At 36.3% G+C, this 24,040-nt stretch overlaps 3 protein-coding genes across 6 annotated transcripts; 1 reads left to right on the top strand and 2 right to left on the bottom strand.

The window, feature by feature from the left end:
* Nucleotides 1-1,623: 1,623 nt before the first annotated feature.
* Nucleotides 1,624-6,479, bottom strand: LOC129314972 (nucleobase-ascorbate transporter 12-like). 2 transcript variants are annotated; one of them, XM_054958462.1, is made up of 10 exons: nt 5,739-6,479; nt 5,500-5,597; nt 5,232-5,402; nt 4,937-5,037; nt 4,335-4,470; nt 4,152-4,202; nt 3,747-4,034; nt 3,274-3,508; nt 2,697-2,983; nt 1,624-2,297 (listed from the first exon to the last, which is right to left on the bottom strand). In XM_054958462.1, the coding sequence occupies exons 1-10, from the start codon at nt 6,232-6,234 to the stop codon at nt 2,076-2,078; spliced, it is 2,085 nt and encodes a 694-aa protein (XP_054814437.1). In that variant the 5' UTR covers nt 6,235-6,479; the 3' UTR covers nt 1,624-2,075. The 2 variants fall into 2 exon arrangements, with proteins under 2 accessions (XP_054814437.1, XP_054814438.1); XM_054958463.1 differs by lacking the exon at nt 1,624-2,297 and having other exon boundaries at nt 2,812-3,158.
* A 6,607-nt stretch (nt 6,480-13,086) lies between these two features.
* Nucleotides 13,087-14,631, top strand: LOC129315851 (uncharacterized). 3 transcript variants are annotated; one of them, XM_054959964.1, is made up of 2 exons: nt 13,087-14,326; nt 14,606-14,631. In XM_054959964.1, coding segments are annotated over exons 1-2 (900 nt in total). In that variant the 5' UTR covers nt 13,087-13,428; the 3' UTR covers nt 14,608-14,631. The 3 variants fall into 3 exon arrangements, with proteins under 3 accessions (XP_054815939.1, XP_054815937.1, XP_054815938.1); XM_054959962.1 differs by having other exon boundaries at nt 14,601-14,631; XM_054959963.1 differs by having other exon boundaries at nt 13,088-14,326; nt 14,563-14,631.
* Nucleotides 14,632-19,167: 4,536 nt separating this feature from the next.
* LOC129316339 (stress-response A/B barrel domain-containing protein At5g22580-like) lies at nt 19,168-20,078 on the bottom strand. The gene is made up of 2 exons (XM_054960702.1): nt 19,695-20,078; nt 19,168-19,594 (listed from the first exon to the last, which is right to left on the bottom strand). Exons 1-2 carry the CDS (start codon nt 19,817-19,819, stop codon nt 19,396-19,398), a joined length of 324 nt encoding a protein of 107 aa, XP_054816677.1. The 5' UTR covers nt 19,820-20,078; the 3' UTR covers nt 19,168-19,395.
* Nucleotides 20,079-24,040: the final 3,962 nt, after the last annotated feature.

Below are 24,040 nucleotides of genomic sequence, written 5' to 3'. Positions count from 1 at the left end.
TTTTAAATTTAAATTTATCAAACTAAATGTTAGTTTATATTATTTCTGAATACCCAATTTTCTAAAAAAAAAAATTGTTTTGAATGGAGGGAATAATTTTTGCACTCAGACAAGGAAAAGAGAAAAGAATGCGCCCTTTATCGCATTTTGTGTAGTCTTTTTGTCCATGATAAGGCAGCAAATCCCACGTGCTAGTTTTTGAACAATCATCTTTGACAGACATAGCATGGCACGTCAAATCAAAATGTGTAACTGCGAATAAGAAGTTTTATTAATTTACAAATCATTCGCAATCTAACTTATATCAAATTTTATGCAATGTACAACACCCATATTTAATCTCAGTTTGCACAATACACAAAAGCTCAATGCAATTTCAAAGGAGAAAACTTTAGCTGGTGATGCTTTATAATTATTGAATGTCGCCTTATAGCGGAAAAATACGTCGTGCAAGACTGCAAGGATATATAATAACTAATTTTATATATACTTCCTTCATTCTTAAACATAGATAATGTTCTCCAAAAAATGTATGGTCCTAAGTATAAATTACTTTGTCTAAATTTTTTGAATGTTTATTTTTTCAAAAACGTTCTTATTAAAATTTTCAATATGTATATAGAAAGGATATTTGTAGTTTTAAATTGATAGAGTTAATTAGTGATATATAAAAAAGGAACATTCTCAATTTAAGATTGTTTCAACAAGGTAACGAGTTTAGTGGATAGTTTTGCAGGAAATTCAAGCGAGCGGGCGTGTAATTAATTGTGAGGAAAAACGCATACAAGATGCTCCACCGGAATCACAAAGCACATTAGCAACCACGTAGAGCATTTGTGAGTAGCCATAAATACAATAATTGTCCCCTAACCTTCTTTGCCAAAAATGTTCTTTGGACGGTGGGGAAGTATCACGAACATTCTTATCAGTTATCAGCATCATTTAAAAAAGCAATTAATATTGATATTTTCTTAATCTTATTCGGGCATTCTATGCTGAAGTTACCACAAACTCAAAACTTGTATTTACAGTTATTTATCTAATAAACTAGAATAAATTACAAAGTCAACTAATTACATTGTTGTTGTAATAGTTTTTCTAACTCAATACAACTCAATTCTTATAATTCATTGACCTAATAGAGTTTTTCTATTAAGTTAAAATTTAGTAACTAAATTGATGATTGAAAAAAATTTGGGAACAAAAATTATATTATCCCTAAATTTTTTTTTTTGGTGCAGTCCTGTTTTTTTTTTTTTTTGCTTTTAAAAATAATAAAACAAAATATCTGTTCAGAGCTGCAAAATATCACAATGTCTCTCATTTTGTCAACAAGCCCAAGATGGGAAAAGTTATTTGGACATTGGAGGATAATACCCCACCAAGCAGAAAAATAGAGATGAGCGCCTTGAGATAGGCAATCGGCAGGGAATCCGGAATCCCCGAGATAATTAACCGTTGGATCTTTATTTAAATATCTGCTGCAGGGCGGTTCACGCTGTAATTTAGTTTAGACCCACATTTCCAAGCACGTGATCATTACTAAATCAAGTTCTTAACAATATACGAAAGCTCGAGAAAACAAATCACCAGTTTGCGAACCTTCGCAATCATGACACGATATTTTCGTGATAATTCAATAACTTTCACAAAACATACCAAAATGTACCGAATGTAATTTACAATGAAATTCGTCTTGCAACTGATAGAAAGTTAAACCTAAGATGATGAAATTGCATCAAACCCCGAAAGAGTTGACCTTGAAAATATAATATATAATATATACACGTAACAAGGATGATTAATGGAAGCCCGCCACAAAGCAAGCAAAAAAAATCATCCTGGACATTTTGAAGGATGAAAATTCGACACGTGGCTAATCTAGCGAATGACAGCTGGAATCAGATCCCTCTTCAATCTCACCACAAAACCCACTTTACTAAGACATCTCATCCCGCACCAGAAATTTCCAGAATGCTGTCTGTCATTGAGCTCATGAAGATGATGATTCATGTCATAAGAATGGGTGTCCCTCAAAGAGGACGTGATTTTGATGGGCCAACAAATATGGCGTTTCAGAGCCCAACCCATTTCACCCACCTAAAAACCTTACCAACTCGGAAGGGCAATCCATAGTCTTTAGAGACAGAAGGCTCACTTCTAGCAGCCTCGGCTTCAGTCCAATCGTACACCCCACGTTCTTGCATGCTCCCAGGTACTGTATTATCCAGAATAACAGCCACCACAAACGCTGTCACCATGTGTTGCGATAAAAGCGTGTTCCCCACATAGTTCAACTGCCACCACAACATATTAACTCCAGTCACATTTTCTGATGAACTGTGAGTGCAATCGCTTTTAATCAAACATCATTCAATTCAGGTGTTCAAATAAAACGAAGATCATAAGAACAAAGCCAACTCATTCACATTCATTCGCTAGTTCACTGTTTCACCATGTCCATATTCACGTCATTTACCTTTTACAAGGAAATTAACCTTTGGAAAAGAAGGTTCTCATATCACCCATTAAATAAGAAGATAGTTTCTGCTGCCTTCTGCAAGATAAATTTTCTCTCTCTCTTTTTTTCCCCCCTTTAAATGAAAGATCAATATATCCTATATAACATCATCAGAATCAAAGGAAAAGAATTCGCTATAGAAAAAGGACATTACAGAAGAACTCAAAAGACATACCCCCGCATATCTGCTCTGAAAAGGCCCGTGGGAAGCTACAATGTAGGGTTGAAAATAACTTGGCACGGACAAGTTGGAATTTGGGGCTATGCCATAGTGTTCAAAGTAGGCAGCTACGGAAAGAGAGAGAAACAATGATAACCCAATAATGATAACATTGCGAGAGCTTCCAGCCTCACTATAACGTAGATTTGACAAGCCCAGAGCAGTGAGCATTGCGCACATAAAGCACAGGAGAGCAGCAACTATCACTTCAGGAATTGAAGCAATGAACCCCCCGACCTTGCCTGTTATATAGCGTCAATATGTTCAGACACTGATACTGATTGACTTCGGAATTGTGAATCTGGACTCCCCTCATCCTTGAGAGGGACCCATTTCTCAAGATCATTCTTGCAAAATATAACCATAAGCTTTGCTCAATTTTGTAAGAGCAGAACCATCTTCCACAAAACAATTGGACTGAGTTCCATAGATCAGTCAAAGAAATTTTAATATTATTGAGAATATCAAAGGTGAAAAAAATTTACAGGACAAATACAAGGATTGCAATGACTGAAACAAGACAGACACTTACCAACAAGGGACAACACTATCAGAAAGCAAGCACCCAATTCAACTGCCCTGCGGCTTCCCATTTTAGTCACGGCAATTGTGTGAACATTTTCTGTTAGTGTGGTAAATCCAGTTCCAGTTCCCCAGAGGCCAGCCAATAAACTAGAAAGTCCCTCCAAACCAATTCCTCGACTAAGAACTCCAGGAGTTGGAGGTCTGGATGCTACCAGTAATGAAGATGCATGGTACGAGCCTACCTGAAGATTTCAAAGCAAAGGAGAACGAAAAACAGAAAAGATTGCTTCAACAATACAGTACATGGGGATAACCTCAGCAAAGAAACCATGACTGCAATTTGGTATAGTATATTGCTATTTTCTCAGGGTTCAAAAGCAATTATCTTTGGCATCTTTGACTAATCCCTTACTGTGACACGAGCAAGGAAGAATAAAATAGAAATACAGGAAACAAAAAAGGAAAAGACAATGAACAAACCGAATCAACTGATGAGACAAGGGATACCACACACATTACAGCAGCCATTTTCCAGTGGAAGACAGGAGTGCCCCATTGCAGTGGATAAGGAAATCTAAACCATGGGGAAGATTTCAACGCATGAGAAGTATCAACTCGACAATGCTTCATCCTCAAGACGTGCTTTCTGCAGTGGTATGATACCATATTAGAGGCAGGTATGTTTATATCACAACCTTCGTAGCTATAAGCTCCTGCTTCAGTCAACAAGAAAGCAGTCGCCCATGTGATTGCCAGACCCAAAGGAACCTGGCAGTAAGGCGATGTAAAAATGTCAAACTAATGAGAATTATTTTCAACATCAAAGAAGACAAATCAACTACTGAAGAGCAACTCACAAATTTAGAGCAATAACATTAAACTTACTGCAAATATTAGAAATACACGGTGACCAAGAACAGATATCTTGCGGAGATGCTGCAGAAATAGAGAGAACAAATTTTTTAAGTTTTTTATAACAGTGCAATGGAAAGGCCTCACATATGATAGGCTTTAATAAGTTAGAAATTATAAATGTTGATGAAAGCTAAAGGTCCATTCCGCACTTACAAGAGAGAAAACAATAACGACTAATATCTGTACTACACCAATCTCGAGACATTTGCCAACTACAGGAAAACCATAGCTATAAAATGAAAGTCCAACGGCAGCAACCGTTGAGCATACAACCATGGGATTGATCAACCTGAAAAGAAAATTCACATAAAATGAGGCTGATTATCAATTTAAATGAACTCTTAGGATTAAACATTTCCTTTCAAAACACTAACAAATTAGTCTAAAAACATATTTCTTATTCAGATAATTGAAGTAATATCCCCAGGAGATATTTTTAACAACTACTACATAAATCTCCATTCAAAGATTTAAGAACTTTTCCACACGAACTCTTTCCGACATTTAATCAATTACAGGCTGCATTCTCAACTAAGAACTTTGCAATCATATCTTTCCCTATTTCTTGTTGTCTCGTCAATCCTCTTCCTCCTTGATCCATGATGACTTCTCAGCTTGAATCTCTCAACCTTCAGCACAACACAAAGTGTTGCCCCAGTCCACAATGATCAATGATAAGTGCCGTTTGGCAAAAACATGAAGCTGGCACTAGTATCGAAAGAAATAGATGAGCAATAAAACTACAAAAATCATACCGTGCCAAGAAGGACATGAGTCCAGTATAGCCAAGTAAAGCCTGAAAAGCTGATCCGATAATAATAGCCCCCTGTAGCTCTTTCATTATATGCTTGAATTTCTACAATTTAAGAAAGAAGTTAGTTATCTTGCATTCAGTTAGTTAATCAGAAAATTGATAGCATACAGTTGAAACTGTGAAAGGCACCAATATAACTTATGATAGAAATTGTCTCAAGACCAAACAATTTGGTTAGAGAGAACCACGAAAATTAAAATAATTTTGACATCATCAAATTGGAAAGGAACACCTACATTTCCATTCAATCCCTGAAACTCCGGGGAGTTGATTATTGCCAGAGCTGGAGCCAGATAAACAAAAGACGGGCCCTGAACAAGGGGCAACCTGGACCCAAAAGTAGTATGCAAGAGTGTAGTCACTCCCGACATGAAGAGCACTGTAGATACCACCGCAGACGTATCCTCCTATAGCCACTAACACATCAGACAACAATATGCCCAGAACTATTGGCTACAACAACAACAAAAAAAAGAACAAATTAAGTTATTCACAAACACTCACTTGAGCACCTCCCATGGCAGGAACGATGACGAGAGGAATGACAATCAACGAACCGAACATAGAAATGTAATGTTGCATACCGTACAGACCAATGGGAACTGCAAAACCAGGGGGGGAAATCAGTATATATCCAATTCTCAGCCTTATAATCTTACAATCTCATGATTTCATTATAATTTCAAGTCGTGATAAGTTATTCGTTCAGCTAGCAATTGAAAATGAAAGACAGAACGTCTTACCAAGACCAGGAGAATCCCGGAGCTCATATTTCATTCGCGACTGCCTAGACGCTAGCCCACTCTCATCCACAACCTGAGGCAAGACATCAATCGCTTGGTCGTGCCTTCTCGAACTCCGCGGCTTCGACGACTTGTCCGCCAGCATTACAGGTGCCTGCGCATTGGTACCAGGAACCGAGAGTTTGGGCGCTCCTTCAGGATCCCTGAACTTCACATTGTGTTCCTTATTCAGCGATGGTTCGACCTTCTCACCTCCGGCCTCACCATTCACGACCGGCGATGACCTTGCCCGACCAGCTTCAAGATCCGGGTTGGCTTGAGCTCTTGGCTTGGGTTGCAAGGTTATCTGACCAGAATCGCTGGCATTGGTCTCGCCAGAGAACTTGGGCTTAAACCCGGTCCTCTTGGCCCAAGAAGACGGTAGTGTTGCCCTGTTATCGGGCTCCGGCGGCTGTGGACGGGGACGCTGATTGGTACGGGGTTCGGAAATTGACATTTTACCGCAGAATATACTAGTGGCGTATAATTTTTTTGTGCCGGCAGATCTGATCACCCGAGTCAAGTCTTGCAGAAATGAAGCTCGACTGAACTTGTGGGTGATACCGTCGAGCACATGCACTTCTCCAGTAGAGAAGGATCAACCCCGTCTTGGGCTTGGAAAGCAGACGGAGAACTGAGGGAAACCAGAAGAGTACAGAAACGAGTGCGATAGTGAGTAAAATGGTACTGAATCAAATTCTAATGTATGCGACAATCTATCAATTTTCTCGGTTAGGACTATTTCCCGTTTATTAAAGGGGCCACTGGTCAAATCCTTTAATTGAAGATATTTACAAGAATCCCATTGATGTCTCTAAAATCATGCCGCTTGAAAAATAATATTAAACAGAAGAAAATAATTTTTCCTTAAAAATTAATTTTAAATTAGATATAAAAATATGCTAAAAAATTCAAACCTTAGTTGCAAATATCATTCACCACCTCCGCAATCATATTCTAAAGATTTATAATAAATTCAAATAATATTTTGGTTGAACCCGAAAAATGCTCGAGGAATTTTTTTTGGAATTCTTCTGACAGAACCTGAAAGCCTCACCTTCTTTCTCAGGATTGTGTGACTAAAGATAAAAGAAATAGAGGTCTTGGACTCAAAAATCTCAAGATTCAAAATATCACCTACGTCATGAAATTATGCTGGGATCTCATCACTCAACTTAAATGCCTTTGGGTTTAAATCCTTCGGGATAAATACAAATGCAGCAAAATCACTATTCCAATGGTCTATAAACCAAGTTCTTCATCTTACACATGGAGTAGTATTTGCAAAATTTGGGACAAGTTCATATCTCAGGTTAGATGGAAAGTGGGTAAGGGTAATCAAATATCCTTTTAGTATGACAAATGAGCTCCTCTCCCTGAACCTCTTGTCAGATATGCCCTCCCTAGTGCTGATTCTATTCTTCATGCCAAAATCTCTGATTTATGCACGCTTGCAGGAAGATGGAATTTCAACCTTCTTAACTGCCATCTTTATCATGATGTGATTAATCAAATTGCTCTGCTAAAACCACCTAACCCTCATGATGAAGATGATGTCCTTTATTGGAGACCTTCCTCTGACAGAAATTTCTCTATAAAACCTGCTTACAAAGTGTTGGAATCTCAAAATGATCAAAACAATCCCAATATTTGGTCCAAAATTTGGAATTGGCCTACTTATGAAAAAATCAAATGTTTCCTATGAAAAGTTGCTTGGGATCGCCTACAGAGCAATATTATAATAGATGAAGAACGTAATCAAATACAATGAAACTGTACCTTTGTTTGTAACTCTTCTGATTTTTCAATTCATATTTTACGTGACTGTAAAGAAGCACGGGAGGTTTGGCTAAAGCTAGTCAAACCCTCCAAACTAAATACTTTTTTCTCTCTGAATGTGCAAAATTGGATAGCTTGGAATGCAAGAAATAAGGCAGGGAATATTAGCACAAGAAGAACCAACTGGCAAAAGCTGTTTGCTTTTGTCTGTTAGGACATATGGAAAGTGAGATGTAAGAGATTTTATTCTGATGATATTTATCAAGATAAAGATATTGCCTTCTCCTATACCCAACAAGTTATACATGATATGTGGCTTCAATCAAGAGTGAATATTCTCAATAAAGACATACTTAGATCTGAGGCTAAATGGTGTCCTCCTAAAGCAGGGTGGGTTAGACTCAATATAGATAGTTCTGTTAACTCCTTTGACGCTACAGCTTGCGATGGAGTCATCCGTGATAAAAAAAAGGAAATTGGATTATTGGCTTTTCAAAATATCTTGGCTACCAACTTTGTACGGCAGCTGAATTATCAGGCATTTTAGAAGTCCTTCAGCTTGGTTTGAATGCAAATTTTACAAAGATTAATTTACACACTGACTCCATAGAAGCCCTCTCTCTTATTCAACATAACTTCTCTGATCATCATCCTTTATCGGTTACCATCAAGAAAATCAGGGAGCTCACTATGAGAAACTGGAGAGTCACTTTTAATCATGTTTTCAAAGAGGCAAACAAATGTGCTGACTTGCTCACACGAGAAACTTCTCACAAAAACTACAACCTCTCTATCTACAACGAACCTCCTATGGGATGTAGGATCATCTTAGATTCTGATTCATCTTGACTCTTGTAATTCTTGCACTGTTTTGTCCATGTTTTTATTCAAAAAAAAGATTTATAATAAATTAAAAAGCATTGTTACCTTTCAGGAGAATTTTTTTTGGGACAGTATATAATACATACCATGTCTCGAAACCAAATCTTCTTGAGACATCCCCAAAGAACATTCCAAGAAGCCTTGGGGCAGATTGGTATTTCAGCAGAATATTATCACAACTATTTTTTAAAGATTTCTTAAAAAATGGTTGTTTCAATTGATAATATTCAATAATATATTTGTCATAATTTCGTATCCTGCTGAGTGTTCTGTTTCCTCCCAAAATCCTTCATGTCATTCGCCTTCAGACATAAATGAAAGGGGTCACTTCCCATCACAGGAACCATCAACTAACAAAGATAAATGGCAAAATTTCCTCCATTTTAATCATGAGACAGAAAAAGGGAAGAAAGGAAAAATATGCAAGAGCTGACAAAAACAAAGAAAGACGGAAAGAAATTTCTATGACGAGCCTGTTCCTGCTATTACACGCTGCTCCAATTATTTAGCTACAATTTTTAGTTGAGATGTCGTCTGCACTCCCACTTGTCACTTTATAATTAAAATCTCTAGCTCCACTCCTCACTCGCTGTACTTGCAGGTCTATAATGTAACATTGCAACTCATGACTTCTCGCATTTTAGTTAGATTACAATACAATAAGGAAACTCGACCAAACAAAACATAAAAAAAGTTTGCTTGAATGTGGTGTAAATGAATTAAAATTTTCCGGATTATTCACACAAATACCGAGTTGGGTTTAAGGGTAGGGACGACGTTTATGGGGGTCATGGGCCTTGTTGGCTGGCGGTTTAAATTTTTATTGGTTGCATGAATGGGATGGTTTCAACACTAAATGTGTGCATCGATAGTGACTGACTTGATGGCCAATAGATATATATAATACTGGGAACTTTATGCATAGGATGTTCAGATGTACTGAAAACTTTTAATGTGATGGCCTATATTGCTCGCTTGATCATTTATGACTGTGGCTTTATCTGTTTATCTGATTTATTACACTTTCTTCTTTGTGCGTGCCTGCAAATACTTCTCCTAGGCTTAAGATAAAACATTTTCAAGTTAATGCATGAGATTATTGTAGGAAGGTTGGCGAGGGGTGTCTGGGGAATTCCATGATTAGTGTGAAACAACAACAGATCCGTCTCCGCCTGGTTTGCAAGTTGGCACTTTTGTTTCACACCACTGCACTCCCTCTATCACTTCCCTAATTTTTCGGTGTTAATACTTATTCTCTTTAATTCTAGGGGTTAATGCTTGATTTGATAATTGTCAAATGTCAAGGGTAACTATAAAGTTGCAAGGCTTATTGTTGAAGCCATAATTACCTGCACCACCCAACAAAGAGAACCGGTGGAGAAAGCAACGGCTGGTTTTTTGGAGGCAGAATTCTGACCCAACTAGCCTTTTGAGGAATGAAAGTAATTGCCCCTCTTTTCCTTTCTTGTCATTTACTCTTACCATCTTCTTCTCTGCCATCCCGCTATATTCATTTTCGTTATCCCAGTTTATCACATCTACCAATGTCTTCTTTCTGATGGCTTATTAATACCCAAAAAAAAAAACTGCCAAGTTATGGAAACTCATTTAACTTGTTGCCATTTCTCAAATTATTTTCCAACATAAACAAAGTAAATATCACTTATCATCGATTCAAAAGTTATTCATGTGTACTTATTCAATATGAATATCACTTTTCCTGTCACTGCCACAAGTTTCTTTAAACTGATTTGAATAATTTTGTGGCCTAATGCCGTGGTTGTCTATAAGTCCTCAGGACATAATTTTAAAAGTTAGATAATTAGTTGAGAAATACATATTCATGGTCCTTAAAAACAGTAGAAGGAGCACAACATCCTTAGAACAGAGTGATTTAACGCCAACATCTTCAGTGCCTTAAATCGGGCTTTATGTTTTGTGAAAATGAGACTTGTTGAATTTTGCCCTCCAAATAGACTCGCGGGCTTAATTATGAAATCCACCTTAAATTTTATGTACAAAGTCTGCCATACATTGGGTCAGGTCAGTATGCTACTCTTGATAGATGACAGTGAAATTTTAAGCTCACCAAGGCTAAATCTTAGATGTGGCGACAGAGATTGGCTCTGTTTAGTTGAAAAATATTAAACACTTTGTGAAAGAACGATGAAGAGAGTCCAATGGGAAATAAAAACTTACTCGAAATATTGTGGCTTGGTTTGTTCGAGTGGGCTGAATTTTTTGGCCTTTTGATAAGATTCGAGTCAACCAAGAGCAAAAAAAAACAGCACAAGAAATAATATCCAATTCAATGCAACAGCCTTATCTAACTAATTCTAATCTAACCAGCTCATGATGCCTTATACTGCTGTTTCAAAATCTCTTATCTTATAAAGAAAAAAGAATTATCTTATGACTAACTATAGATAGGTTCATCAGTCCAATTCATAAAAGTCAATGTCTAGTTACTTACAATCAAGGGGGGTTGTTTGGTGTGCACACATGATAATATAGTTTGTCTCTATCATGATTTTTGAGGAACTTTGTGAAAGAAAGCATTAATTGTAAGTGTCGTTTTCATCAATTAATTCAAGTTCTTGTTACTAGAAAATTGCCCCCACCAAACTGCAAGAAGCAACATAATCCCATTATGATCTCAGCATGCTTGTTTAATGTCTCTTACACAACCTTTCAGTCATCAACTCGCGATATATATAGTATTCTTATGATTTTACTTATTTTCTAAGCAGGAGATTAGCTTTCAAGACTGGCTAGCAAGATATGCACATGCTTAAGCAGATGAGATGTCATTTTTTATTTTTAATTCCTAATTTATTTCTAATTTTGTGTGCATTTAATGAAGTTGTTGGCAGCGTGAGGAAGACCCCGCTTCGTATGGATCTCGACAATCAACTTGGTCTTTGGATTGTCTGTTGCCCTTTACTCATTATTGTTTGCTTTTTACAACGAGAGGAAAAATTGAAAATAATTGTTATCATTCCTTAGCTTGGTCGAGGAATGAAACATTTACCGATATTTTCATATGAAAGGGAAATATCCATTTTACAGTTGGAAGAGAATGATGGCATGAGATTTTGCAGATGCAACCAGACATCACTTTAATCCAATTCTGACCAAAAGATAATTATTCTGACTCTCCCCATTAGCTTACTGCCAATTGACAGTGAGGACTCTACATGGCGAGTATCTGAATTCGCTCTTTTCAGAAGTTAAAAGTTAGAAACGCACAGTGCCTTAATCATGATGCCACTAAACTTCTGATTGCTAACGTGAATGTAACTCAAGCTATGTTTACAAGAAGATGCTTAGCATCATTTTAGGTAGGTCTGATATTTTAATGAAGGTAACAGAATTAGAAGCGCTGAATAAGATGACCACACTCTCTGACATGAAATACTTAGTCATGAATTTTAGAGGTGAAAGTCATTAGAGAATATTAAGGGGCCCCTGCTTTTATTCGCCCGGAGGAGTTGGTGGCTCTGGAGCCCTAATTTATTTTGTTGGTCCACTCTTCTCCATCACATTTCCAACTTCCATATTCCTTCCTCCCTGTCGTCGTCTTTTTTAATTGAAAAAAGGATTTCCGCAGTTTTGCTTCCATGTTGGCCCGTCACTTCAAGCCCTTGTTTTATGGAAAAGCCCCGATTGGAGAAATCCAATTCAAAATCCCAGGCTCATGGATATTAAACGGAAATGTACAAGTACATTCTAACTCAGCATTTTTCTTATGAGATAAGTGAATCAGGTGACTCGCTTAACATTTAACACCCAGGTTTGATAATATACAACCATTTTTAACTTAAAATTAATCCCAGTGGATCAATGGAGAGCCTCTGATGATGGGCAAACATGAGGACCGCATCAGACCTGTGGCATTTTTCAAGCGGGTTTACCACGTTGGTGTGAAAATTTAGGCTGATGACGACGGGGTTGTACCGTGATGATTCCAACAATGAGTTTGAATCATAGGCAACTACAAATAAAAATCCAAAGATATCGGTATTAACATGTAAACTCTCGTGATTACTTGATAACGAGAACTAGCCAATTTCAAGTTAGCTCAACTGTACTCATCAATTTTTTTTTTCTCGTTGAACAAACCGTACTAATGGATTGCAAACACGATCTCTTGAGCCAACAAAAATTAGATGAGAATAAAGAAATATAGAGTTTTTATATTTTTCATATTTTTGTTTCCTTCTTTTGTCCATTTTGCCCATTCAATCACTCAGGCCAAGGAAAGAGAAACAGAGAGATGGGGAGCCAGCCCAAGTCCAATCGCCTGCATCCCCCTCTATTCCTCGTCATAAACTTGTTAATCTTTTTTTTTTTAATTGTTTGATCAATAGAGAGAAATAAAATTAAACCGAGAGGCCAAGAAGGTACGGACTCAACAAATTCAATTGATTATTGATGACATTAGTGAGCTTAATTAGGTATCTTAAGAATCACAAAACCCGAGGGCCAAAACCATTAAAGCAGACAAGATCATTTCGCAAAAACTGTGCGAAAATGGAGGCAAGCGCCAACTTTTTTGATGGCCTGCTTTTCCTTTCCTATTATCCTGTGTTGGCTTTGAACATAATATGGTATTAGCCGGCAAATTTTTTTTTCAAAAAAAAAAAAGGTCATTCCCTCGGTTTCTGCCTCCCAATCTTTCATTTCCTTATTTTTTTCCCTTCATGTTCGTATAAGACGCATATATTATTATAAAGTGAGAGAGAGAGAGAGAGAGAGAGAGAGAAGGGGGGAGGGGGAGGAGATTTTACTCATATCTCATGTCAAGGAGCCTGCCCACCCATCAGGAAATTGGATTGCCTTCCCCTGCGTCTCTGCTACTCTCCCCCTTTCAAAATTCAAATAAAGCGATCCCCTTCGTCAACCTTAAAACTTTTCATCTCTTGATGCAACCCAAAAATCCAGAGGCCCATTTCTCCAAAAGTTCAGATCTCTGCAAGTTATCTGCAAAATGAGAGACATAGTCTCTTGTTTCAGCGAGAACGCCGTGGATGTGTCTCATTCTTCGTGTTCTAGCTATTCCAAAAATGCTTGCATCTCACCCTCCCTCACACCTTCAATCCAGAATTCTGTCTCCCGCGTCTACAAAGTCATCCTCTCCACGCAGAAGCAGCTGTTAATCACAGTCACATGGTGTAGAACACACTCGAATCAAGGATTTAGCGTGAGCTTTGGAGATGGAGACTCAACTGTTGCAGCGGCAGCATTCAGACTCAACACAAATTCACGATTCTTCAGGAAGAAGAAAGGAAGCAAATTTCTCGAATCTGACGACTCAAGAATCGAAATCATCTGGGATCTTTCAAATGCTAAATACGAATCCGGCCCAGAACCCGTCGATGGGTTCTCTATGCTAGTTCTCGTAGATTCAGAAATAAGCCTGATTCTCGGGGATGTCGGAGAGGAAACGGTGACGAAAAAGCTGAAAGCTAATCCCTCCATAGCTAAAGTCTCTCTCATCTCGCGGCGAGAGCATTGTTCCGGAAATACCCTTTACACGACGAAGGCTCAGTTCTGCGACACAGGTTCTTGGCACGACGTTCTGATCAAATGCAGCGGAGAAAACGAAGGGCTGAAGTGTCCAGTACTGTCAGTCTGTATCGATAAGAAGACCGTGATTCGAGTGAAGAGGCTGCAGTGGAATTTCAGGGGGAACCAGACGATCTTCGTTGACGGGTTGCTCGTGGATCTGCTTTGGGATGTTCACGACTGGTTTTTCAATCCTGTTTCTGGGTTTGCGGTGTTCATGTTCAGGACAAGGAGCGGGATGGATAGCCGATTGTGGTTAGAGGAGAAGATGGCGCAGAAGGAGAAAGATGGAGCGGAATTCTCCTTGTTGATCTATGCCTGTAAGAATACGTGAGGGGAATTTTTAGTCTTTGAATCATCTCTTTTACTTATTTTAGCTCTCTTTCTTCAATTTCTCATTCTTTCTGATTTCTCTCATCTGGCTTGAACTCTCACATTTTCCCGTGATAGGATCAAGATAGAAAATAGTTTAGAGCTGCACATATTAGATTTATCCAGAGCAATGGGCAATTTCATTCACCGAGTCATGTTTTACCATGTTCTTCCTTGTGACCAGGATGGTACTGAACGAACTTTGGTGTGTTTTTAATCAAGGGTAGGAATAGGATTTGTAGTGAACGAAGAACGTGATGGCGATCATGCAAGTGTGTCTTCATTGGTAAAATGGTCAAATTGATGCATAGATTGAGATTGGGCCATTGGGATATAAGAAGGGCGAGGCGAACTTTTCAGGATGATGACAAGGGATATCAACGAAGATTTGGTAAAAGGGCAACTGGGTACTTTGATTGGCATGGTTAAATTTCTTTTAGCCTTTCTAGGAAAATAAAGTCGAGAATCTCGTGAACGATCATTATTTCTTGGACACATGTATGGGGCTTTTAAACTAAAATCAATATCAACCGGAATTCTTTTTCCACAAAGTCTGAAAATATTTGAGTGTTGCTTGAGAATACTAAATATTATAGAATGATATTAAAAAAAAAAAACTAACCATATAATATCAAGTGAAATGTTTATAAAGGCATGTGTAGATAGTGTAATGGACTAGCGGTGGGGGTGGATAAGTCTATTCAGCTATTCCGTAGTCCCTCTCCAGCACACTAACCTCCCCTCTTTTTTTCTTTTTCTCTTCTCGTTTCATTTCTACCTTTAAATAATTAAATAAATAGTTATATTTAATTATTTTTATCAACAACTTTAACTGCTTCATAAAATAATTATCATATTAAATAAAAAATAAATTTAAATTGTTAAAATTTAACTTGCATAGTTTACAATGTATATTGTTATTATAAATTTTTATATATTAATTTTTTATTCTTTTATTGCAGTTATATATTGAGTAGGTTAAATTTTGACCACCTATATTGAGGACATTTAGTTAAAGTGATCAAGAAAGATAAATCAACTTATTATGTGATTTTGAGTTTGAATTTTATAATATACAATCATGTTAAATAAATATAAAAAAATTCAAAATATACATGGGGCAGCTATTAATAATACCATCTCATTCAACAAGAGTTTCGATTAGCCTAACATTCCTTCACTAATCTAAGGATAGAAATGTCAAATGGGATAAGAAGAAGGGAAGGCGGGGGGAGGGAAAGAGGGCACGCAGCGTAGGACCGGGTAAAGTATCCGGACCAACCTTTCTTTTTCTCTCACACTTGTTTTTTCCCCCTTTTCTTTGTCTTTAACAGCATCCTCCCCTTCTGATTTTTATTTTTAAAGAAAAAAAAATCTCAAAAGGAAAACTTTAGGTCTCGATATGATAGAATAGTTTTTAATGAAATCAAAATTAAAATTAAAATCATAATAAAATTAAGTTTTAAAAGTGTGTTTGGTATAAAGATGGAATTCTAATATAATATTAATTTATATATGTACTTAAAATAAGAAAAGATTAAATTGTTCTTTTTTTTTTAATTTAAAAGACCTATCTTGTTATAAATGGACAAAAAAGATGAGAAAAGTGAGGTCCACAAATTGAATTCAAAGGAATTAAAGTAATTTCATGGTCAATATGATGGAATTAAATTCTAGCATTTTTGGTAGAATTAAAATTCTTAGAAATTACAACTCTTGCATACCAATCATGCTTAAATTAGGATTTTATTTTTAATTTTATTTTCACCTTGTCAATTCAATGTTATCAAACATGACCTAAATACTTATAGTATTTTGGTAAAATTTTGCAAAAAAAGGTTTCAAATTTAAGAGTTTTTATTAGAAATAGATTATTAAAATTATAAATATAATTTCTAGCTTGCAATCGAATTTTTTATTTGTAATTATTTAATTTGATACTTGCAACTTAATTTTTTTAAAAAAAAATTTCAATGATCTAATTGTTATTAATTTTCTTGTGAGACTTTACTATAATTTTTCCTTATTATCAAAAAGTCACACTATTTCTTTTTTGCCTTGTTTATCCACACGGTTAATTTGAAACACATGTCAAGAAATTCTATTTTTTTCATGATCTCCATCAACATCCTTAGATACCATTTCCTTGAGGTATATTTTATCTAAGATATAGGACAAGGAAGGAAAAAACAATCTATGTTTATTTTTTTTATTACTTTCAAGTATTTTCTTGTTAGCAATCAAAATTTTATTTTTTTTTTATGATTATCAAAACTGTGTTATTTATAACTTGTGAATAATGTGAGCTTATATAAATTTTAGATATATACTAATGAAAAATTCCCACCCTAAAGTCCATTATATTTCTTGTCCCTATTGGTTTGCCAGCGCAAACTTGCAATTCCGGAAAATAAATGCAAATCAAATATATTTATATCGCCCAAAAATCGAATCACACGCAGATTATGGATGGGCATGTAAAATAACAAACATTCAGAATTATAAAATTGTCATGCTTTTATTTCTAGATAATAATAAAAATAAATATCATCATTAGATAATCACATAGGCAGATCGGTCTCTGGGTGCGCAAGGCGAATTGTTGATGAATCAACAGGAATGTTGCTAGTAGCATGAAATTACTTGAAGGGGGCAAATTACTTGAAGACCACTCCATTTGGATAAATATCTGATCACAGTAACAAAAATCAAACAGAGAGGTTAAAATATAAAAAATCTTTTTAAATTTTGAGACACTTGTATATGATCTATCTCACTTTTAAATATTTAAAATTAACTCTCATGAGCTGTAATTTTTTTTTCAAAACTCCTTATTATTAATTAACTTTATTATATTATTAATATAACTTGTCATATCAAATTAAGAAAAGCCATATAAAACTTTTTGACATTTTAAGTAAGTGAATAATAACTGTTTAAAAATTATATTATTTTTTAAATATTTATTTTTGTATTAGTTTTATCTCTGTTTTTTCTTATCAATGGTGCATATTTTTTGTATTAAAGAATGAATTTTTATTTGTATAATTCTTATTAATAACATCTTTTAAATATCTTTCATTTTTTAATATAAAAATTTGTTTTAATTGATAAAGAATAATAAAATTATAATTTTTCTCTTAATTTATATTAATACTGAATAATGAGAATAAAGTTGTTCAACAAAAAAATTGAGAATATCATTATGTATGTTAAAAGCAAAATATTATGGTTTTTCCCTTTCTTATTTAAATTGTGTTAAAAAATAAATAAAAATATTTTCCCCACATCATGTGCTATGCATGTTTTATTAATTTGACATGATAAATTTATTGATAACATAATAAAGTTACTCACTAATAGTGGGTTTTTAAAAAAAATTAAAAAATATAAGAGTTAATTTTAAATGTTTAAAATTAAGAGAATCACATACAATTATTTAGAATTTAAAAAAATTTTATACTATATTATTAGCCAAAATGAAATGAATGCATGTTACGTTAATAATGACCCTCATTAATGCATGGGAATGAGAAATCCTCTGCTGAGTTGACGTTAACAATTGACACTTTATCCTTTTCACCGCAATGCTTTTAAATTTGGAGGATGGATTCTTGTATTATATATAATAGGTCTGCTCCCATCCACCATCGTGTCCTTCTAACACAACTGAACAATTTATTCATTATTTATAAATAATACTGCTTTTTCTAAGTACTCTTCGGAGTTGTTGTACACCAAAAATAAAGAGGGGGAAAATTCTTACGACCGAAATATGTCATTAATATCTTTTTCATTACAATAGATGGCAGACAAAAAGTTTTTTAAAGAAATGAAGTAATTCCGGTTATTGATTATTTATAAAAAATGCTGCGTTATATAAATTTTAAAAAACATGCAGTCATTTCATATCGTTGGCATTGGAGGATTAATCGCAGGTTCATTTTTTTTTTTTAATCATTTCTCATGAAAGCAACTTTAAGCTCCTCGAGATCAACGACAGATGTCGTTTCGAAGTTGGGAACTAACGGCGTGCAAAATGCCGCGTCTTTCCTAGCCATCTTTTAGGAGTGAACATTATCATAGTGCAATCATTATGCCAAGTTGATCAACATGACTCACGGGAATATTTTTTTTTTAAATAATAATAAAGAAAAGAAAGAAAGAAAATCAACATGCCAGAACTGCCCTCGACTATACCCTATAAAGAGGCACCCTGTGTTTCCTCCTTCCATTAGCTTGCTCTTTTCGTTCATTCACAGGAAAATGAAGAAAGGGAAGAAATTGTGCTCATATTCCCCATTAGCCGTAATCTGAATGCATGTTCAGCTCTGCATGACTGCATCTTCCACCTTCCGGTTATAAGCTATTAAAACAAGTTTCGATTCGATTGGGCAAAAAGGCATGATTTACTTTTGGTGATAAATAACAGACTTTATCAATATTAGAGGCTATATATTTTCTCAACCATGCATCTTTCATTATGGCCGGTAGCAAACACAAAATACTTTGATCCTCTTTGCTGATGAAAGGATTCCCGAGTCCCTACCCTCATTGCACTACAAAAACAGTTGGGCTATAGTTTAAGCGGGCCGGGCCTGATGACATCAGAGTGAGTGAGTAATCACTTTCTCGAGTTCCAAATTGGCAAATTCCCATCTACTCTGCCCCCCACCTCCCTCTCTCTCGCGCGTTCGTTAACTTCTGAGGGACCTACCGGCCCAGGCTAGAAATTAGGATATGCACTGATACGCCTGAAAAGAAGTTGTAGCCGATAGGGAATTAATACTGTCAAATACCAACTGCTACAAAATATCCATTAAAGAGAAGGGGTGAACAGTTTATAGTTCATAAGCCATGCGTACTAGCTATAAGTCCGTAACAAGAGAACTTGTACGGATGGACGGACCCATCACAAAACAAGAGATCACACAGACAAATGGACGCGCGGATGCATACATAGCTGTAAAGGTGAAATCTTTATGATGAATGGGTCGAACAGAGGATGTTGAAAATCTTAAGCCGGTGCTTTCACAAGAGTAGCTGGGAAATCCAGCACCACGATCTTCTCAATGGCAGCTGAAAACGTTGTTGAGAACTCCACATGATTCGGGTGACCCTGAAACGCAGCGAACTCTTCTTTCTTGGCGAATGTCATGAGGAAGGCATGCGTGAAACCTTGTCTCAGCACATCCAGGCTTTCAATGTCCTGTCCCCTGCTTGGCACCAAAGACGCATAACCCGTTAATATTCACACACACGGTACCTGGTGAATAAATACTGAATGGAGAGAAACGGCACATATATGCTTCTCACCATTCAAAGGACTTGACATTGTCAATCTCTGACACCATCTTCTCCATCCCTTTGATGAGGTCTTCAACGACCACCCCTTCCTTGAACTTGACAACAACTAAATGCTTGAAATCTCCCTCTCCCATGCCTGAAACTGATCAGGGCACTTGATTGATTATGAGCCAGAACCCGTGGCGACCAGTTCAATTTATAACGCGAGCGTCAACCTTGCGAGGGCACTGTTACTCACCGCCCTTTTGGCGGTAATGAAGTGAGAAAAGCTGTTTTGGGAGACAGCATCCACGGCTGAATCTTTGAAAAGGTACAATTTCTTGGAGGCATAGACCCACCAGAGAGCAACTTCTTCTCTGAATTCCACCGTAAGTGTTGTCTCGTGCCGTTGTCTGGGCACAGAGGATGGGGTCCTAATTATTTGGTGTTATATTCGCATAGAAGTTTGAGTTATGAGTTGGCCTCTCAGAAACATTATGATGATGTGGCAGACCCATTTTTTTTTCTGCCTGGACTTTTCTCCATGACCTCGCCCATGTGCACCACCAGCGCTCATTATTCCCCTTTCAATACATTGGATCACATGTCGTGCACTCGTATATTTATCATCAAGGTATCTGATTGACGGGCATTTTGGACCCTAGTCCCAAGTCTGACTTCGGCTGATGAGCCGAAGATGGTGATCACGAGAATACAGTCCGATTGGAGGTGGTCAGTGAAAAGTTTATTAATTAGATTTCCTCACATTTATTGCCTGCTTACGGATCTAATAGTGCTTCCATTCGCATTGCAATTATTAACGAGTCCTCTAGGGCAAGTGATCACGGAAGCAAAACTCGCAGCCGGAGTCACTGTCTGGTGGAGACCAGATAGGGTATACGCGATGGGATGAGGAGGTGGGAAGTGAAACGATATGTCTTCCCGCGGGAAATGTTTTTAGTAGCAAGTCCAGGCAATCTATCTCAGTCAGCATTGATTGGCACAGTAGTGTTGGAATTATTTTTCTCGATCGCTACTCAGTCCTGGGAGTCTCAATCGCGTTTGATGGTGCGTTTAATCAAATAATGTCAAGACAGGCTTGGACGGGTCCGTCTCTCTCCGACACGTTACATTAAAGCTCCGTTCGCGAGGGGTGACTCCTTTTATCTGCCGAATAATTGTTTGAACTAACCGTTCAGAACAGGGGATGAGACATATACCCCAACTCTTGATAATTGAGGCACAAGAGCCGTCAGGGGCGAGCGGCATTTTTTTGTGGACGCTATTCTCATCTCATTAGGAAGTGGATGCAGCAGGAAAAAGTAAACAGCTAAAAAATAAAGTGGAAAGGGCAAAGCAGTACAAGTCGCTCCCACGTGTCTCCAGTATAAGGTGCCTGAGAGATTGTTAGATTAATAAATTAGTTCAAAATAAAGTATAGTTTAATCGGAGAATTAATTTATTTATTTCACGAATACTCACCATTAATTACACAGTCAAGCTTTTTCACTGAGAATGAGTAGTAGAGAGAAAATATATAGTCAAGTTTTCTGGGGGGAAAATTATTTTGAGAGAAATTTAATGAGTAGCGTTTTAACTATTTTTCTTGATTATATCACCTTCAATGTTTTACACAAGTCATTCTTAACTAATTCATTGTTGAAATTAATAAGTAATAGTTAAATCATTGATATATGTAAAAAAATAAATTTGTTCTTATTAAATATTTCTCACGTGTGAATTAAAAAAATTCAGGAGGAAAGTTTTTGGTTGAGGAATTCCTGAATTCTACCCGAAAAAGAAAGGCGGGACTAAAGGCACAAACATGGCACTTGCTCTCACAGCTTTATTTGATTCCCTCCAATATTATAATACCAACAAAACTTCTGACATATGCGCACCGGCTCAAAAGTTTGCTTTATACTCTCAGAGACGACTCCCCTGATGCGTCTGTTTGCTTTGGTGTGCAGACCTGGGCTGGGCTCCTGCCCTGCTTTGCGTTAAGGGAATCGATTGGGAGGATGGAATGTAAAAACTAGGAAAATTCATAACTGTCAGACCCAGAGCCTGAGAAGTGTATATTTTTTAAATTAAAAAAAAAAAAAAGACGCTGGAAGGATCGATGTTACGTTGGCACAGGAGAGACTGGCGGGAGAAGAATTCAGAACTGCGTGCGTGTGAAACAAGTCAGTCTCCCACTGATGTCTCTATAGCTAATGATGTATTGTTAGCGTCGGTCGGCACATCAGAGTTTTGACTTTGTTTATTATCAGATCTTATACTCCAACAGCAATATAACCAACCACAAGTGACTTAAACGATGATCTGAAGTATTTGCCATCCACATTTACGGAATTGTCCCTGAGAAAGCCATCATCTACTAATTTTAAATCTAATAGCGGTCATTTCAACAAGCAGGAAGTTAAATGTCAAGATCTGTGAGCTGAGGCGTGATTATAAACATTGCAGAGTGAAGGTGGAGGGGTTCAGGGTATTTCGGCTTCTTTTTAATTTATTGGCTCCTATTCCTCGCCTTCTGTTTTCTTTTCCCCTGAAATGAGAAACATAACAGACACGTTCACATTATTGGTGTCAGGCATCCAGTGAATGGGCGACTACCCTTCATGGCTTCATTGAAATAGACGCGTCATAACATGTCCAGCCGCTGACAATCCCTATACGATAGAAAATCACTAATTCAGTGTATGTACTACACTCGCTGGATTTTTATTCCTTGCATGCACCAAACTCTCAATTAACCAATTAACTTGCTGTCTCTTTGCTACTGTTAATAATATTTATATTTCCTCCCTTCCCACCTATTAGATTGGAAGGGAAGGAATATATATTTAAACAATAAAGATAGATTTGGTTGATGATTGCTTGACTTATAAGGTCATCTAATCAAACCTCACTGAATATTAACACTTTGTTAGTAGAAATCTATAAATACATACTTCTCCAAGTGTTTTTTTTTTAATTTACAAACATGCATGTCTAGGCCTTTTATGAGCCTTTGACGCCAAATTCACCTTTCTTTCTTTTTTTTTTTTTGAGAAAAAAAATATATCACATTTGGATATATTTGTGACTGCATTATCTTCAGCATCAAGCCTATAAGAAAAACCCAACGCCTAAAGCCCAAATATATTATGAAAGAATTGAACCGTCAGTTTTAAACGTTTTTGGCCTTTTAAGTTCGTGTTTATTAATAGTTAATTTGAAAGCTTTGAACTTCAAAAATAAAATTGATGCCACTAGCTAGTCGCTCTTAATTTTTTGACAAAAAAAACTAGTCTAATTATTAATTAGTCATGGATATAAATCTAAATGGACAAAGAACGAGCACTTTTACATTTTCTGGTCTTTTATGGAAATCTACATCGCAATTAATTAACGTCTTTGGGAGGAAGAAACAAGACAAATTTGAGGTGGTTGCTGCGTTTGATATTTTGGAGGACTTATGCTCCTTTGGTTCTCGTTATTCATACAATTGTAGGATGAAGACAAACAGAATAATTGAACTCCTGGACTCTATATCTTATGTAGTGAGGGTTTAGCATTTGGACTTTATATATAGTAAGTAAGTGATGAATACATCAATACATTCACATTGCAGGTTAACAATAAATAATGTCGCTCGCCGAAGAGAAATTAAATTAAATTACTCCATACACCGTGTTGCAAGAAAAATATATATAGGATCATCCTGTTGATCAGATAAATTTACACTTATTCATTGATTAATAAAAGCAGACGAAAACATTTAAATTGTTTTACCTTTGTTTTTCTTACAGTAGTCAAATGCATATAAATGAACATCAGGCAAAAGGTTAAAAAAAAAAAAAAAACACCACGGCAAAATTTCTCAGAAACGCTTAGTTGCCAAATCGATCTCAATACAAGTCTTTCTCCGGCATCACACACCCACTCCAACCCGCACCTATATATTAAAAGTTACTTTATACAGATAAGACATCTGCGAAGCCGTCGAACTTACAACGGATATTTTTCCCCAAAAAAATGTCAGGAAAAATGGATCACTCGTCATTGTGTTTGGCAAAAATAAAAAGGATTGTGTTATGAGGCGTGGCAGAGATACCAGATTTCAAAAAAAATAAAAAAAAAATCTGACTTCTAATTAAATGTGAAGAACCTAAACTTCTTTTACTACGGTTCATTTGGATGTGAGAATGTAAATAAAAAAAATTAATATAGATACAAGAAAATAGAGACATATTAATTAAACAAAGAGGTGGCGGCCTATGTCAATTGTACAATAAAAAAATAAGGATTAAAATTACATGATAAAAAAAAATAAAATAAAGTAACAAATGCGAAATCTGAGATTGATAGTTTATTGATACTGATGATAA

Source organism: Prosopis cineraria, unplaced genomic scaffold (assembly GCF_029017545.1).
Source record: "Prosopis cineraria cultivar Desert tree isolate PC_DT_omini unplaced genomic scaffold, ASM2901754v1 PC7, whole genome shotgun sequence".
In the NCBI taxonomy this organism is placed as follows: Eukaryota; Viridiplantae; Streptophyta; class Magnoliopsida; order Fabales; family Fabaceae; genus Prosopis; species Prosopis cineraria.
The sequence above is the reverse complement of the archived record's forward strand: the minus strand, read 5'-3'. Positions and strand labels throughout refer to the sequence as shown.

Bases quoted from the DNA above. Each gene is read 5' to 3' on its own strand.
- LOC129314972 (XM_054958462.1), bottom strand. From the start codon at position 6,234: ATGTCAATTTCCGAACCCCGTACCAATCAGCGTCCCCGTCCACAGCCG. The intron at 4,203-4,334 runs GTAAGTGCGGAA...CTATTTCTGCAG, and splicing joins TCGTTATTGTTTTCTCTCTT to CATCTCCGCAAGATATCTGT. The intron at 3,509-3,746 runs GTTTGTTCATTG...TGAAATCTTCAG, and splicing joins TTGTCTCATCAGTTGATTCG to GTAGGCTCGTACCATGCATC.
- LOC129315851 (XM_054959962.1), top strand. From the start codon at position 13,429: ATGAGAGACATAGTCTCTTGTTTCAGCGAGAACGCCGTGGATGTGTCT.
- LOC129316339 (XM_054960702.1), bottom strand. From the start codon at position 19,819: ATGGGAGAGGGAGATTTCAAGCATTTAGTTGTTGTCAAGTTCAAGGAA. The intron at 19,595-19,694 runs GTGAGAAGCATA...GGTGCCAAGCAG, and splicing joins AATGTCAAGTCCTTTGAATG to GGGACAGGACATTGAAAGCC.